This window comes from Schistocerca serialis, chromosome 12 (assembly GCF_023864345.2).
Source record: "Schistocerca serialis cubense isolate TAMUIC-IGC-003099 chromosome 12, iqSchSeri2.2, whole genome shotgun sequence".
NCBI lineage: Eukaryota > Metazoa > Arthropoda > Insecta > Orthoptera > Acrididae > Schistocerca > Schistocerca serialis.
The window spans coordinates 93195093-93208543 of record NC_064649.1 but is presented as its reverse complement, the minus strand read 5'-3'; the positions used below and the strand labels follow the sequence as shown (position 1 = coordinate 93208543).

Here is a 13451-nt window from a genome sequence, read left to right as displayed (position 1 = left end):
TTGGATGATGCCTGATAGCTTGATACATGTCTCTTTCCTAATAACACCCTTTGTTTCCTGCCAGAGATATAAGATTTGAACCATTTTGCAGCATTTCCTGTTACACTATAATATTCTAGTTTACTTAAAAGGATATTGTGATTTACACAGTCAAATGCCTTTGACAGATCACAAAATATACCAGTTGCCTGCAATTTTTTGTCTAATGAATTAAGTACATTTTCACTGTAAGTGTAGATAGCCTTCTCAATATCAGAACCTTTTAGAAATCCAAACTGTGACTTTGACAGTATGTTATTTGAGATAAGATGGTTATAAAGACGACTGTACATTACTTTTTCGAAAATTTTCGAGAATGCTGGCAACAATGAAATTGGACGGAAATTTGATGCTATTTCTTTATCTCCCTTCTTAAACAGTGGCTTAACTTCAGCATATTTCAGCCATTCGGGAAATATTCCACTGATAAACGACTGGTTACACAGATAGCTTAATATGTTACTTAGCTCAGAATCACATTCTTTAATTAACTTTGTTGATATTTCATCATACCCACTAGATGTTTTTGATTTTAAAGATTTTATGATGGACATTATTTCTGTTGGGGTAGTGAGGGTCAAATTCATATTATGGAAGTTACTTGAAGTGTCTGGTCTAAGGTAATCCATAGCAGCATCTACCGAACCTGACAACCCCATCTTTTCAGTAACAGTTATAAAATGTTTGTTAAAAAGTTCTGCAACACTATACACATCTGTCACCAATGCATCATTTACTCTTAATGCTATTTGTTCCTCTTCATGTCTGGTTCTACCGGTCTCCTCCTTCACTATATCCCATATTGTCTTTATTTTGTTATCTGATATGACTATCTTTTCCTTGTAATATATTTGCTTTGACATCCGTATTACAGTCTTTAATATTTTGCAGTATTTCTTATAATGTGCTATAGCATCAACATTGGAAATGTTTCGGATTGACAGATACAGTTTTCTTTTTGTTTTACAAGATACCCCTATTCCTCGAGTAATCCATGGCTTCTTTGTAGACTTTGCTCTAACCTTGGTAAGTTTTGGGGGAAAGCAGTGTTCAAATAAGGTAAGCACTTTATTAGCAAAAATGTTATATTTTTCATTCATGCCATGAGCACTGTAAACATCAGTCCAGTGAATGTCTCTGAGGAGTGTCCTAAAATAATCAATTTTTGGCTTACTGATTACCCTCTTGAGCTCAGATTTAACAGATTTTATATCTTGTTCAGTATTAACATTTAACAGAAGGAACTGCATGTCATGGTCTGAGAGGCCATTGACTATTGGTTTTGTAATATAATTTTGTTCATTTGACTTTTCTATAAAGATATTATCAATGGCTGTTTGTGAGCAAGTGGTTATCCTAGTGGGGAACTTTACTGTGGGAATTAAGTTGAATGATAGTGTTACTAACTCAAATAGGTTCTTATTGGGAGAGTCTTTAAGGAAATCTACATTGAAATCACCAGCAACCACTATTTCTTTGTTTTTGGTTGTTAAATGGGCCAGTACAGCTTCAAGGTGGTTTACAAACAGATTAAAGTTACCTGCAGGTGCTCGATATACACTTAATATTATGAAAGATTTTTTGTGAAATTCTAATTCTGTTGCACATGCTTCCATATGCTGTTCTAGGCAAAATTTATGAATGTCTATGTTCTTAAATTTATGACAGTTCCTGATGAATGTGGCAACTCCTCCTTTCTCCATTTCTGATCTACAATAGTGAGATGCTAACCTAAACCCTGTAACACTTAAAAGTTCTATACCAGTGGTCACATGATGTTCAGAGAGGCAGATTATGTCAGCTGGGTTTGAAGACTCTAATTCATCTATGCAGATAGTTAATTCATTAATTTTATTTCTCAGTCCTCGAATATTTTGATGCAATAAAGATAGCTGACATTTCACATTGACTGACTTAAAATTGGATGGAGTTAAAATATCTGCTGACAGTTGAAAATTCTTAACCAATGGCTGTTTATGTTGATGTAATAAGCTGGAATTATGTTTTTTGATTTCTTTCTCAAACTGAAGGTTTGTCTCAGTTCTAACCTCTCTTAATATTTGTTTTCTTTCTGTCCTCCCTACCCTAAAAAAGGGTCTTTTCTGAATCCTATAACCACTGGTATTTTACCACTCATGACAGTGCCTCCCCCCTTTAACTTTCCTGCTATTTCCCCAGCCAATTTACCCTTCCCCTTCCTGTTGAGGTGGAGGCCATGCCTAGTATAATCCCACCTACTGACAGAATCAACATGAACCACACCAATGTGTGACCCCGCACCCGACATGAGCAGCCGTTCCAGCTCCAAATTAACTCTCTTGACAGAAGAGTTCAAATGAGGTCGGTCATGGCACCCAAGAACAGATACAAACTCAACACTGGTATGCCTCGATGCTGATGCAATCTTCGCCAGGTCACACTCTATGCTGTACCCAGGATCTCTGTCAATACTGTTACCTGCCCCACCCACTATAACCACGGTGTCTTCCTTAGTGAAATCTTTGCAAAGTGATCCTAAATCCTCTGTCACCTGCTCCAGACCAGCACTAGGTTTAAAAAAATTGGTGACCTGGTATTCTGATCCTAGTTCATCCTGCAAGAGTTGGCCAACACCTCTTCCATGGGAACTACCTAACAACAACACTTTCTTTCTCTTTACTGATTTCCCTACATTCTTACTTTTCAATTTGCTGCTGAAAGTTTGTTGTGCCCTGTCTACACCTGTAACTGCTTGAGGCTCACCAGCTTCTAACTGAAGCAACAGGTCAAATCTATTTTCTACATTCACCATAAAGCTGTCAGACAAAGTTCTAGGCCTGTTCCTCCTGTTGCCTGTTGCCACTTCCCACCTCTCTTTACCCTTCTCCCTCCTTAACCTGTCAAGGTCTCCCCTGGCCTTGTCTAACTCAGCCTGAAGGGCAGCAATTTTCCCCTCCTGTTCCAGTATCTTCCTATCTCTACTACAAATCCTACAAAACCACTGATGAGTCTCATTTACTTCCCCTATTCCCACGCCACTACAGTCACCCACATGGAAAAAACTACAGCACCCATCACACCAAAGCCCCGACCTAACAATTCTACGGCAAGTCAAGCACTTTTCACTCATGATAAACGTAATAATTTATTAAGAATAAGTCAGTTAAATTACAGATAAACACGAAAATATGGTTACACAAATTTGGCCTATACGCAACTGTGTGTAAACAAAAACAAAAGTGCAAAGTTTCTGAAACAACAAGTTAAACTTTACGCTACTTTCCGGAAATGCTAGTTAAATAATGAAGAGGTACGCTAAGTTAAATTGCTGGAGAGAGCAAGGAACAACTAAACGAAATTCTATAGATTTGCTGCAGCAGAACGTAAACAGAAAATACGACTGTACGGTCTTTTCGCGTTTTCTGCTATATTACGTAATGAGAAATGAAACCTTTAATGGTACACTTAAACGGCACACTAATACACTTATTTACCACGTAATCAGTACTAATCTGTGTGTTTTATAATCTAAAATAACTTATCTTTACGAGAACACCAAACCTCGCGCTAGTCGCTTGGCTGCAGGGCTGCCAACCAATGAAATGAAATGTCATGTTGCTAGAGCTGCCTGGTGAGTAGACTGGTCACCTGGTGCGAGTCTTTTTAATTGACATCACTTCGGCGACTTGTGCTTTGATGGGAATGAGATGATGATGATGATGATGATGATGAAGACAACACAACACCTCATCCCTGAGCGGAGAAAATCTCCGGCCCAGATGGTAATTGAACCCGGGGCCTTTAGCATGGCATTCCGTTGCGACGACCTCGTAAGTGAACTGACCAACTATTGTGGCAGTTATTGATGTTGGGTGCTCTGGTTGGAGGAAACCAGCTCCAACGCTTAAAGCGTCAACTGTCGAGTAATTTTAATAAGATTTTAAATAATATTTTCTTGCAGCAAAGGTATACTTTATGGATTCAAAAAATTTAGGATTCTAAGACAAGGCCCTTGAAATTATAAGAAAACTCAGTTTTAAGATTCAAATGTCCTGGAAGTGTTACAAAAACGGTACTTGGAAATAAAGACCTTTCTTAAATTATAGAAGTTTCAGAGAAGATAATATGTTCTTTAGAGAGAAGGAAATGAGGGGTTTTGAATAAAGCACATCAATCTTAAAACAACCAGTTACTAGAGAGGTTGGATTTTTAAGTTCACATAGTTTTCCTTAATCGAATTTCAAATATTTCCTTAAAGAAAATATCTGTATCTGTAAATTACACTGCAAATGACAAATGGTAGTAAAGAAAAACTGTAAAAATAATTAGAATATTTCATGTATGTGAGGCATCTGTTTTGAGTATGCAAAACAAAAAGATAGAGAATAGTATTTGTTAGGGGTGGTATAATAGCAAGTTGAGTTAGTCCACCTTGCTAAGTTTCGACCATTGTGTTCATGTTAATTACAAACAGTGCTTGGTACGGTAGCTCTAATAAGAGTTTATGGTAGTTTAATAAGAGTTCATGACTATGAATGCATACCTTGCCAAGAGTTCATGAATGCATACCTAGCCACATAGAGCATTATAGTTTTGAATTTAGAGTAACTTCTTAAGATTCGCTTATGTCACTTCTGGTTTTTGTGATTATTTCATTCAAGAACATGTCATTCTGAATGAAAGGGCCTCAACAGTAAATGATTAGTTCTTATTAAGTATAATTACCAGTAAAAATCTAATGTAATTTGCCACCATTTGGACTTTGCTCTTTGCGCACCTCGTCATTTCAAGAGACAATATTACTTCTTGTAGTTTATTTGCTAGTATCAATTAGACTAACGTGGCAGAGAATGTGCTAACTGATTGAGGAAGAACACTGCTTCTCACAAAGTGATCAATCTCGCATTAACTTATTGTGCTTAGTGATTTACCAGTTTTTGCTCTTCATTCAAATTCTGCAAATGAATAGATAAATACAACTAAACAATGGAGAGAGTATCGAGTTTGTCATAATTTTTCTCCCACAACTTGCTTTCTGCCGATATTCATTTTATCCTCATAACTATGTAGTTAGTCTCTTTGCAGAACATTTGAGTTCACTGCAATTGAAGTATATTCCATATTCTGTGACTACAGTATAGAAATTGTTTCCTCAGTTTTCTCTTAACTACTATATATTTCAAGACTCAATCACAAATATTCAAGTGAGTAAAATTTGTTCTAATCTTAAAAGACAATTTATCAAAGTCGTTATTGTATGACTTCTTTTAAGATTTCTTCTGCCTTTTACCACAGACAGCATCCTCAGTAATTCTTTGTCACAGCATGAAAGCAGCAGAGAGAGGATTGGTGGGGGGGGGGGGGGGGGGTTAAAAATTGATTGATTGTGTAGTGAATAAATAATTGATAGCGTAGGGTTAAGTAAGGATTATGCATCAGTTTGTTGCTTAAATCAGCAACCATGCCTGGAAATTATATTTTAATTTTTTGGATAAAATGTCAGAGAAGAATTCTCCATGCAAGACTCATTCATGATGCTGTAATTTTTGTTATCATTCACTTTTCTTCATTTGAAATAAATTGTTCTTTTATAGTTGTGTGTTCCATTGTTCATTTGAATGGTTATTTTATCGAAGTGATGTGGAATGAGTCAATTTGCAGGATATGTATACACAATTGATGTCAGCATTAATGAATACACAATTTTTTATTCTTACTCGTGCTACCAGTTTTTAAATAGAAACTCATCTATGGAATAGAAAGAATTGTCCAGGAGAAATTATTTTAGGTTAGATTTAAAATTTGCTTTTCTACTGTCAAATGTTTTAAGTTATTGAGCAAATGATCAAAATTTCTTGTTGCTGCACATTGAAATGGGCCACTGACAGTTTTAATAATAGTTAATAAAGGTCATTTTTCCCTCTATTGTTGTAGGTATGGACCTCAATGGTCTTCTTAAATTGTGATTGATTATTTATCATGAATTTCATTAGCTGTTAACATGCCTAACTCCATGGAGAGGTACCTACATAAATTCATGGATGGACACTTCATTCTTCCTCAATTTTGTGCAATGCATTCTTTCTTTCTGAGTGCTGAGTTACCCAAAAGAAATTTCCATAAGGTGTTTCTGAGTGAAAGTAGGGAAAATATTGCCAGAAGGGTAATTAGTTCATTTCCAAGATTAGCAGTTACATGAACAGAATATGCTGATACACTCAAAAATTTGGAACACCTACCATATTTTCTGACTTTGTTCATAAGCTGCATCAGTTGTTGGTATGACTCTTTTTGTTGTACGGAACTGGTTATAATGTTTTTTCTTAAAATTTATGAAGGGTCCATTATTAAGGATCCCCTCTGTTGCTTTCTCTCTAATGGGATTCACCATAACAGCAGTATTGCATGCAGAAAGCACCAATTCTGCTTGTTGAATGATAAATGGAAGTAAGGAATAGGAGTGGACCCAAAATTGAACCCTCTGGACTTCCTTCGTGATTTGTACCAATCACTAAAATTTTCTACCCTTCCAACTTAATATTCTGCACAACGTTTTGCATTTTGTTTTTTAAGTATGATTCAAACCAGCCATCAATTTCATACAACTTGAGTTTTTTGTGATTTTCCTTGGGAAGACCTTAAAAAGACCAATTAGTGATATTTTATTATTTATGGCTTGTAGTATTTGATGAACGAGTGTATAAATAACATGCTCAGTTGAGCAGCCCTGCTGGAATCCAAATTATGATATCTAAATAAATTGTTTCTACTTAAGTGTGATACTGCTCGAGGACATTACTTTTTTGAATATTTTGAAAAACAATGTCAATAAGGAAATTGGTTGATAATTGTAACCTTTCCTAGGAAAGAATGTAAAGGGTATATCTTCGGTTTCCTTTGCCAGGTCAGAAGACAGGTTTATAGGAAAGATTTTCCCGTTAAAGGGAAATGATGGGTTTGGGGATAACGTGAGTATTAAGTGATAAAGCAGGAAAGTCTGCTAATATTGTGAGGTGAGAAGCAGACATCAAGACACAACAATACGTAGTGTGTGCAGATGCAAAGTGAGAGAGATGAAAGGGAAGGGGGGGGGGGGGATACTGAATGAAAATAGTAGAGTGTAAAATATATATATAACTTATAAATCACATCGCTATCTCTTTCATTACGGAAGTCCACTATAATCATAAAACTGACTCATTCCACATCATAGCGAGAGGTCGCATTAATCACCTACAAACATGCACATAAATCAATAATTTTCTTCCACAGCTATTAGATTAAAAGATGAACTATTACTGTTGGACAGTTATTGATGATTAAATGAAGGAAAACCCACATTGTGAGATTGTTCAGCTGTTAGTAGTGATCATTTCACAGGATTCCCGTGGACCTGCGGCCTACCGTGTACTGTGCCGCTGTGATGGAGGGCGGTGACGCCGAGTTCAACTTTGCGATGGCTCAGTTCCGCAAGACAACGGACCCAGCACAGCAGCGCGTCCTACTGTCCGGCCTCATGTGCAGTCGGCAGCCCTCACTGATCGCCATGTGAGTAGAAAACAGTTCGTATGTGGCATCTTAGCTACTGGAGTGAACATAGAGATATCACGTGTAATTTATTAGTTTGATACTAGTTGAGCAACTATACACTATCTGATCAAAGGCATCTGTACACTTATAAGTGGATGTTAATATGGGGTGCGTGCACATTTCACCTTTATCACAGCTTGACCTCTGCTGCAGACACTTTCCTGAATGTCAGTGGAGGAATGGCAGCCATTTCTTTCTCAAGAGCCAAAACCGGAGACAGTAGTGAGGTTGGATGCTGGGGTCTGGAGTGAAACTGACATTTTAACTTGTCTGGAAGGTGTTCAACTGGGTTCAGCTTGGGACTCTGGGCAGGCCAGTACATTTCAGAAACATTATTGTCCAAAAACCATTCCCTCACAGATGCTGCTTTGAGGGTTTGCATTGTCATGCAGAAACTGTCCCTCTCCTGTCTGCAGTGCGCAATGCTGTAAAATGTGTTTGTATCTTTGTACATTTTGATCCTTCTTATGTACAATAACGGGAATACAGCCTAACCATGATAAATGTCCACATTCTGTAAGATGACTTACTCTGAACTTCACTGTTAGTACTACACATGATGGCAGTTGACTTCTTCAGGCATTCACCAAACCAAAACCCTTCCATTGGATTGCCACATGGTATACTCCAAATTGTTCATTTCCAGCCATTCACTGTCCAGTGTAGCTTAGGATTGATTACAGGAAATTATGGCTTATGGGGAGCTGCCCAACCATTATACCCCATTCTTTTAAGTACCTATGGCAGCAGCCTTGCCGTTGTGGATACACCAGTTCCCGTCAGATCACCGAAGTTAAGCGCTGTCAGGCATGGCCAGCACTTGTATGGCTGACCATCCGGGCTGCCATGCACTGTTGCCATTTTTCAGAGTGCACTCAGCCTCATGATGCCAATTGAGGAGCTACTTGACCGAATAGTAGCAGCTCCAGTCAGAGAAAACCATCATAACGATCAGGAGAGCGGTGTGCTGACCACATGCCACCCGATCCGCATCCTTAGCTGAGGATGACATACTGGTTGGACGGTCCTGATCGGCCACCTGTGGCCTGAAGATGGGATGCTTTTTTTAAGTCCCTATGCACAGTCATTGTGCTAGCTGGACTGCTAGTAGCTCTTGGGAACTGATGAGTGATTCTTTCCATGGAATTTTATCTGATTTTTTACATCTACCCTCTACAATTATTGACAGTCTTGTCCATCAATATGTGAGGTCTACATGGTCACAATTTATCCACGATTGTTCTTTCACATTTCCACTTCACAGTTAGATCACTGACAATTGACTTGGGCAGCTCTAGAAAGCTTTTTCACATAACATCCAGTGAGTTCTGCTGGCTGACCCACTCTGCTGTTACTGCTTAAGTGCTGACAACACAGTACGCAGGGGTGTCCAGATACCTTTGCTCAGATTGTGTATTACGGAACCTTGGCAAAATAATTCCTTTTACATCCTTTGATACACTCACAAGCATTCTTGCAAATGAAATGTATGCAAAGACTAACAAACTCCTGCTGCAAAGTGTCACCACATGCTTGTTGTCGAAAGGTAACTAAATTGTGTTAAAAATGGGCAGTATCCTCATTATTTCCTGAAGGCTGTAATTTTGCTTTACTCATAATTTTTACATAAAATAAAATCTGTCTACCACAAAATTTTGATGTCCTTCCCAAGTTATCACATTGCTTAATTCATTTTAATTCTTTTTTCGCTTCTACTGCCCATTTCCATAGCTGAGTGGCCAGCATGGCTGAATACCGTAAAAGGTGCCAGCATTCAATTCTCTGCCAGGTAGGGAATTTTTTCCATTTGCGATCTCGATGTTGTGTTGTCATCATACTCAACATGCTAGTCACCAAAGTGGTATAAAGTAAAATGACCTGCACCAGGCGGCAAAATTCCACACAAGAGCACTCCTGGCCCAATATGCAGTATCCACATGCATTCGCATTCATTCTCTTCTACTTCTGTTACAGGCCAGCTAAGGAACACAATCATGTCACTAAGGTAGCTTTAAGCTGTCTCAAGTACTCATTCCTCTGTCCACTTTTTTTGCCTCTCTTGCTGTCAGTTTTCTTGCCTGTCTTTCTGGAACCTTTTAAATTTCGTTTCTGTATTTTGTTCTGCTTCAGTTTCCCACTTTTCTTTTCTTGGATGGAGTGCCTGGTCCATTTCAGACAGGAGTAACCATTTTTCTTAAAGCCATTTGGCTCACAGGAGTTTGATGATGGGTGAGGGTTACTACTGTATGGAAGTGGATTGAGCACTCTGTCCAAACTAGCGACATTTTCATTCTTTTTATGTGTGCCTCTTGATGGCTCATTGTCTTACCTATTCAGTAAGTGGTCTCCTTTACGTATACATTATTTATGTTCTGTTAGAACTTTCCTTGCATATTTACATCTGGAATGTCACATGACTAAATGTGTGTCTCACATTAAAGTCTTGTGAAGCAAGTGTGGCAGTGCATTCCAGAGAATGTCAGTATACAAATAAGGAATTTGACTGATGTGTCCCACACACATCCTAATCCCAGAAATCACAGTGGATCATCCAGCAACAAGAGGCATTGACTGGTGGCCTGCTGAGCCAAAGCAGAGCTTGCTAGGCACAGTTCAGCATGCAATGCATTTTGTGCCCGAGGGATTCTATGAAGGTGTTTCAAAGCCAGCTGGTACTTCTGTTCTTTCTCCTACTGATTTTTATCTTTTTGTGCATGTGAATACATCTGTTGTGATCTGGTTTTTCAGTGAAAAAAATGGTAGAAATGACTGTAGTATACAATTTTCAGGCACAGGTGGGAAACTTCTTAAACCAGAAATATGTGGTATAATGCTAATTAGTTCTAATCAAAAAATTGTTGTAGTAACTCAATGATTCTTTTAAACAGTTGTGATAATTATTTCTGTCTCTTTGTGGCCCTAAGGAAATTTGCTTTGTGGATAATTCTGTGTCCACAAGCCACATAAGTGTTTCTGCATTGGCATCTGGTTAATGGATGCTTGTCATCCATCAGAAATATTAATAATAATCTTTTGTTATTTCAATGTTGAATAGAAAAGGTGATTTGTTTCCTTTTGCATGCAGGTTGCTAAACGCTCCTCTAGAAGGCAAGATCATGAGGGTTCAGGATGCGTTAACAATCTGGAGGGCTGTTCCGAGAAACCCTGTGGCTCGTGCTATAGCTTTTGATTATGTAAGGGAACACTGGACTAACCTTACAAAAAGGTAGGCCGAAAAATTTCATTTAGTGTTAATCATTTGAAAAATTTTCTCTGTTTATTGTTCAGACATTTGCACAATGAAAATAAGGTATGAACATTGTATGTGGGGAAAAACAACTGTAATTAAAAGAGCTTCCTTTGGTTTTCCTTTTATCTTTTAAAATATAATAGATATTTTCTGATTCATATGTGCATTTTTTCCTTGACAGACAGCTCACCTGTCATTCAACAGGATCTTTGCCTCTGTACTTCCGCCTCGACTGACATCTCTGCCCAAACTCTTTGCCTTTACATATGCCTGCTTGTGTCTGTATATGTGCGGATGGACATGTGTGTGTGTGCGAGTGTATACCTGACACACTGCCCAAACTCTTTGCCTTTACAAATGTCTGCTTGTGTCTGTATATGTGCGGATGGATATGTGTGTATGTGCGAGTGTATACCTGTCCTTTTTTCCCCCCTAAGGTAAGTCTTTCTGCTCCCGGGATTGGAATGACTCCTTACCCTCTCCCTTAAAACCCATATCCTTTCGTCTTTCCCTCTCCTCCCCTCTTTCCTGATGAAGCAACCATGGGTTGCGAAAGCTTGAATTTTGTGTGTGTGTTTGTGTTTGTTTGTTCTCTATCAACATACCAACGCTTTCGTTTGGTAAGTTACATCATTTTTTAGACTTTATCCAGGACTTCCGTTAATCTATTAAGAGCACTATCCACACTAACACTTATGGGGGAAAATAATTCTTGTTGATGTCAAGCTCTTTTAATAGCTGATATTTTAAATGCTTTTCTTCACTAACTAAGCTAGGATTGTGTCTCAATTTAAACTGTGTTCCTTTTTTAAAATAAATGCACAATTCTTTGCCCTTTGAAGCAATCCTACAGTAAGTGTCTGATCCTTCAGGCAGTGATAATTTTAGATGCTGGATTTCTGGTGTCTCTGCACCAGTGCTCTTTGTGATAAACTACAGTGCATTTCAAAGGTTGGAGCTCAGTTTCAAATTGCAATGTTTTGTTTTTTACATATTTCATGCTTTTGTGCAATATTGTGAAATCTGTTAACTGCCCAGTATTAATTGTCCCAATGGTTTGTTACATCTAGTAGGTGTGCTTTTTTGTGTGTTGTAATCTGTCCTGTGAGTGTCTGCTGCCAAAGTTTTTAAAATGTCCAAGGCTTTCTTCCGGTTGAAGAGCATGTTGTCTGGCTTTATCCTAAAACAAAGGCCAACTTCTCCTATCTATAACAGCAGTTAGTTGATCATGCATGGTCTGATACTGACTTTCTGTAAGTATCAGTACCAATCTTCGCTTTCATTCCTGTTTTAAGTGTAAGCCACACCTAGTGGAACTCCGCCTATTGACAGTTCTAAGTGGTAACGGATCAGCACATGCAAGATCAGTCATTGATGGTGCCATTTTAAAGCTCTCATTGATCTCTCTCACAGCTTCATCGTGGCCAGAACAGCTCGACAAAGTGTACATTGGTAGACATTTCTCAGATATGAGATTCTTCAGCTGCACATAATGTGGATTTGAGCAGCTATAAGAATGTCACTTAATTATTGCCCCAAGGGTTACCATCCAGTAGTTTTTCTATTAAGGTGCTTCATAAATATACTATATTTTCTCAAACTGTATGGAGTCCCCTACAATATGTTCCTCTCCCAGAATTTATGTACAGAATTTGTTGTCAGCAACTGGGGACAAGACCACTGTATTGTACTTTTTGCACTGTGTTACAGATTTTCTGACACAGACTTCCCCATTAAGGACATGCTGGAAGGTGCTACTGCTGGACTGAGCACTCAGGTGCAGCTGGACGATGTAAGTAGAAGGCGGGACTTCAAATATTAATTTTTTGCTTTTACAGTAGTTTTACAACTACTAATTGTCAGTGTCAGGACATTAAAACTTTTCTAATGGTCTGCAGTTACTCATTTGTGCATACAAAATATCTATCGCAATTTATTGGTATTAGCATCTGTTGCACTTTTGTTTTCATTTTATGTAAATTTACACACATGGACAATGTGTGCTACGTAACAGCACATTATTACCTGGCAAGGCGTGTAGTAACCTTGCTGTAACAGGAACTGACTTGTTATGTGGCGAAGTACATTCACACTCCTTTTCAAACTAGTGCACATAGTTACCTCACGGAGTGAGTGTGAAAAGTGACCTTCACATAAAGCCCTGACAACTTGCTGTTAATGACATTAATTAGAATTAGAAGGTGTGATAGTACTGACAGAGAAAGTAACAGAAGAAGCAAACAAATGTTGACAAGCAAAAGTTAATGGAACAGTGTGCAAACCCCAGATCACGTAAGAAACAGATTGCCCGATCGCTTGATCTAGGAGGCAACCCTTGTCAAGGAACGGCCACCAGGCGGCAACAGCGTCGCACCTTTACTTCTGGAATCAACCACTAGATGGCACTCCGTTCTGTGGAATATGTGGCAACATCGGCCGAACGCATGCAGCTTTCCACTATTTGGCGTCTGTGAAGTACAGCTGTTTCTGACATACCGGTGGTAGTTGATCAAGTCGATATACTCGTAGGTCCTCGGTATGACAACTGTGGAAGGAGTAGACGAACAAATCCTGAACTAAAAATGTTCAGATT

The 13451-nt window shown here is 38.4% G+C and overlaps 1 protein-coding gene across 3 annotated transcripts in view; it reads left to right on the top strand.

Moving 5' to 3' along the window:
• The window catches only part of LOC126428092 (aminopeptidase N-like), a 332543-nt gene that overhangs the window by 309260 nt on the left and 9832 nt on the right, over window positions 1-13451 (top strand). For all 3 annotated transcript variants that reach the window (XM_050089984.1, XM_050089983.1, XM_050089982.1), the window contains exons 17-19: window positions 7399-7566; window positions 10694-10834; window positions 12569-12650. In XM_050089984.1, the coding sequence (XP_049945941.1) occupies window positions 7399-7566; window positions 10694-10834; window positions 12569-12650 (391 nt within the window). The remainder of the gene's footprint in view (window positions 1-7398; window positions 7567-10693; window positions 10835-12568; window positions 12651-13451) is intronic.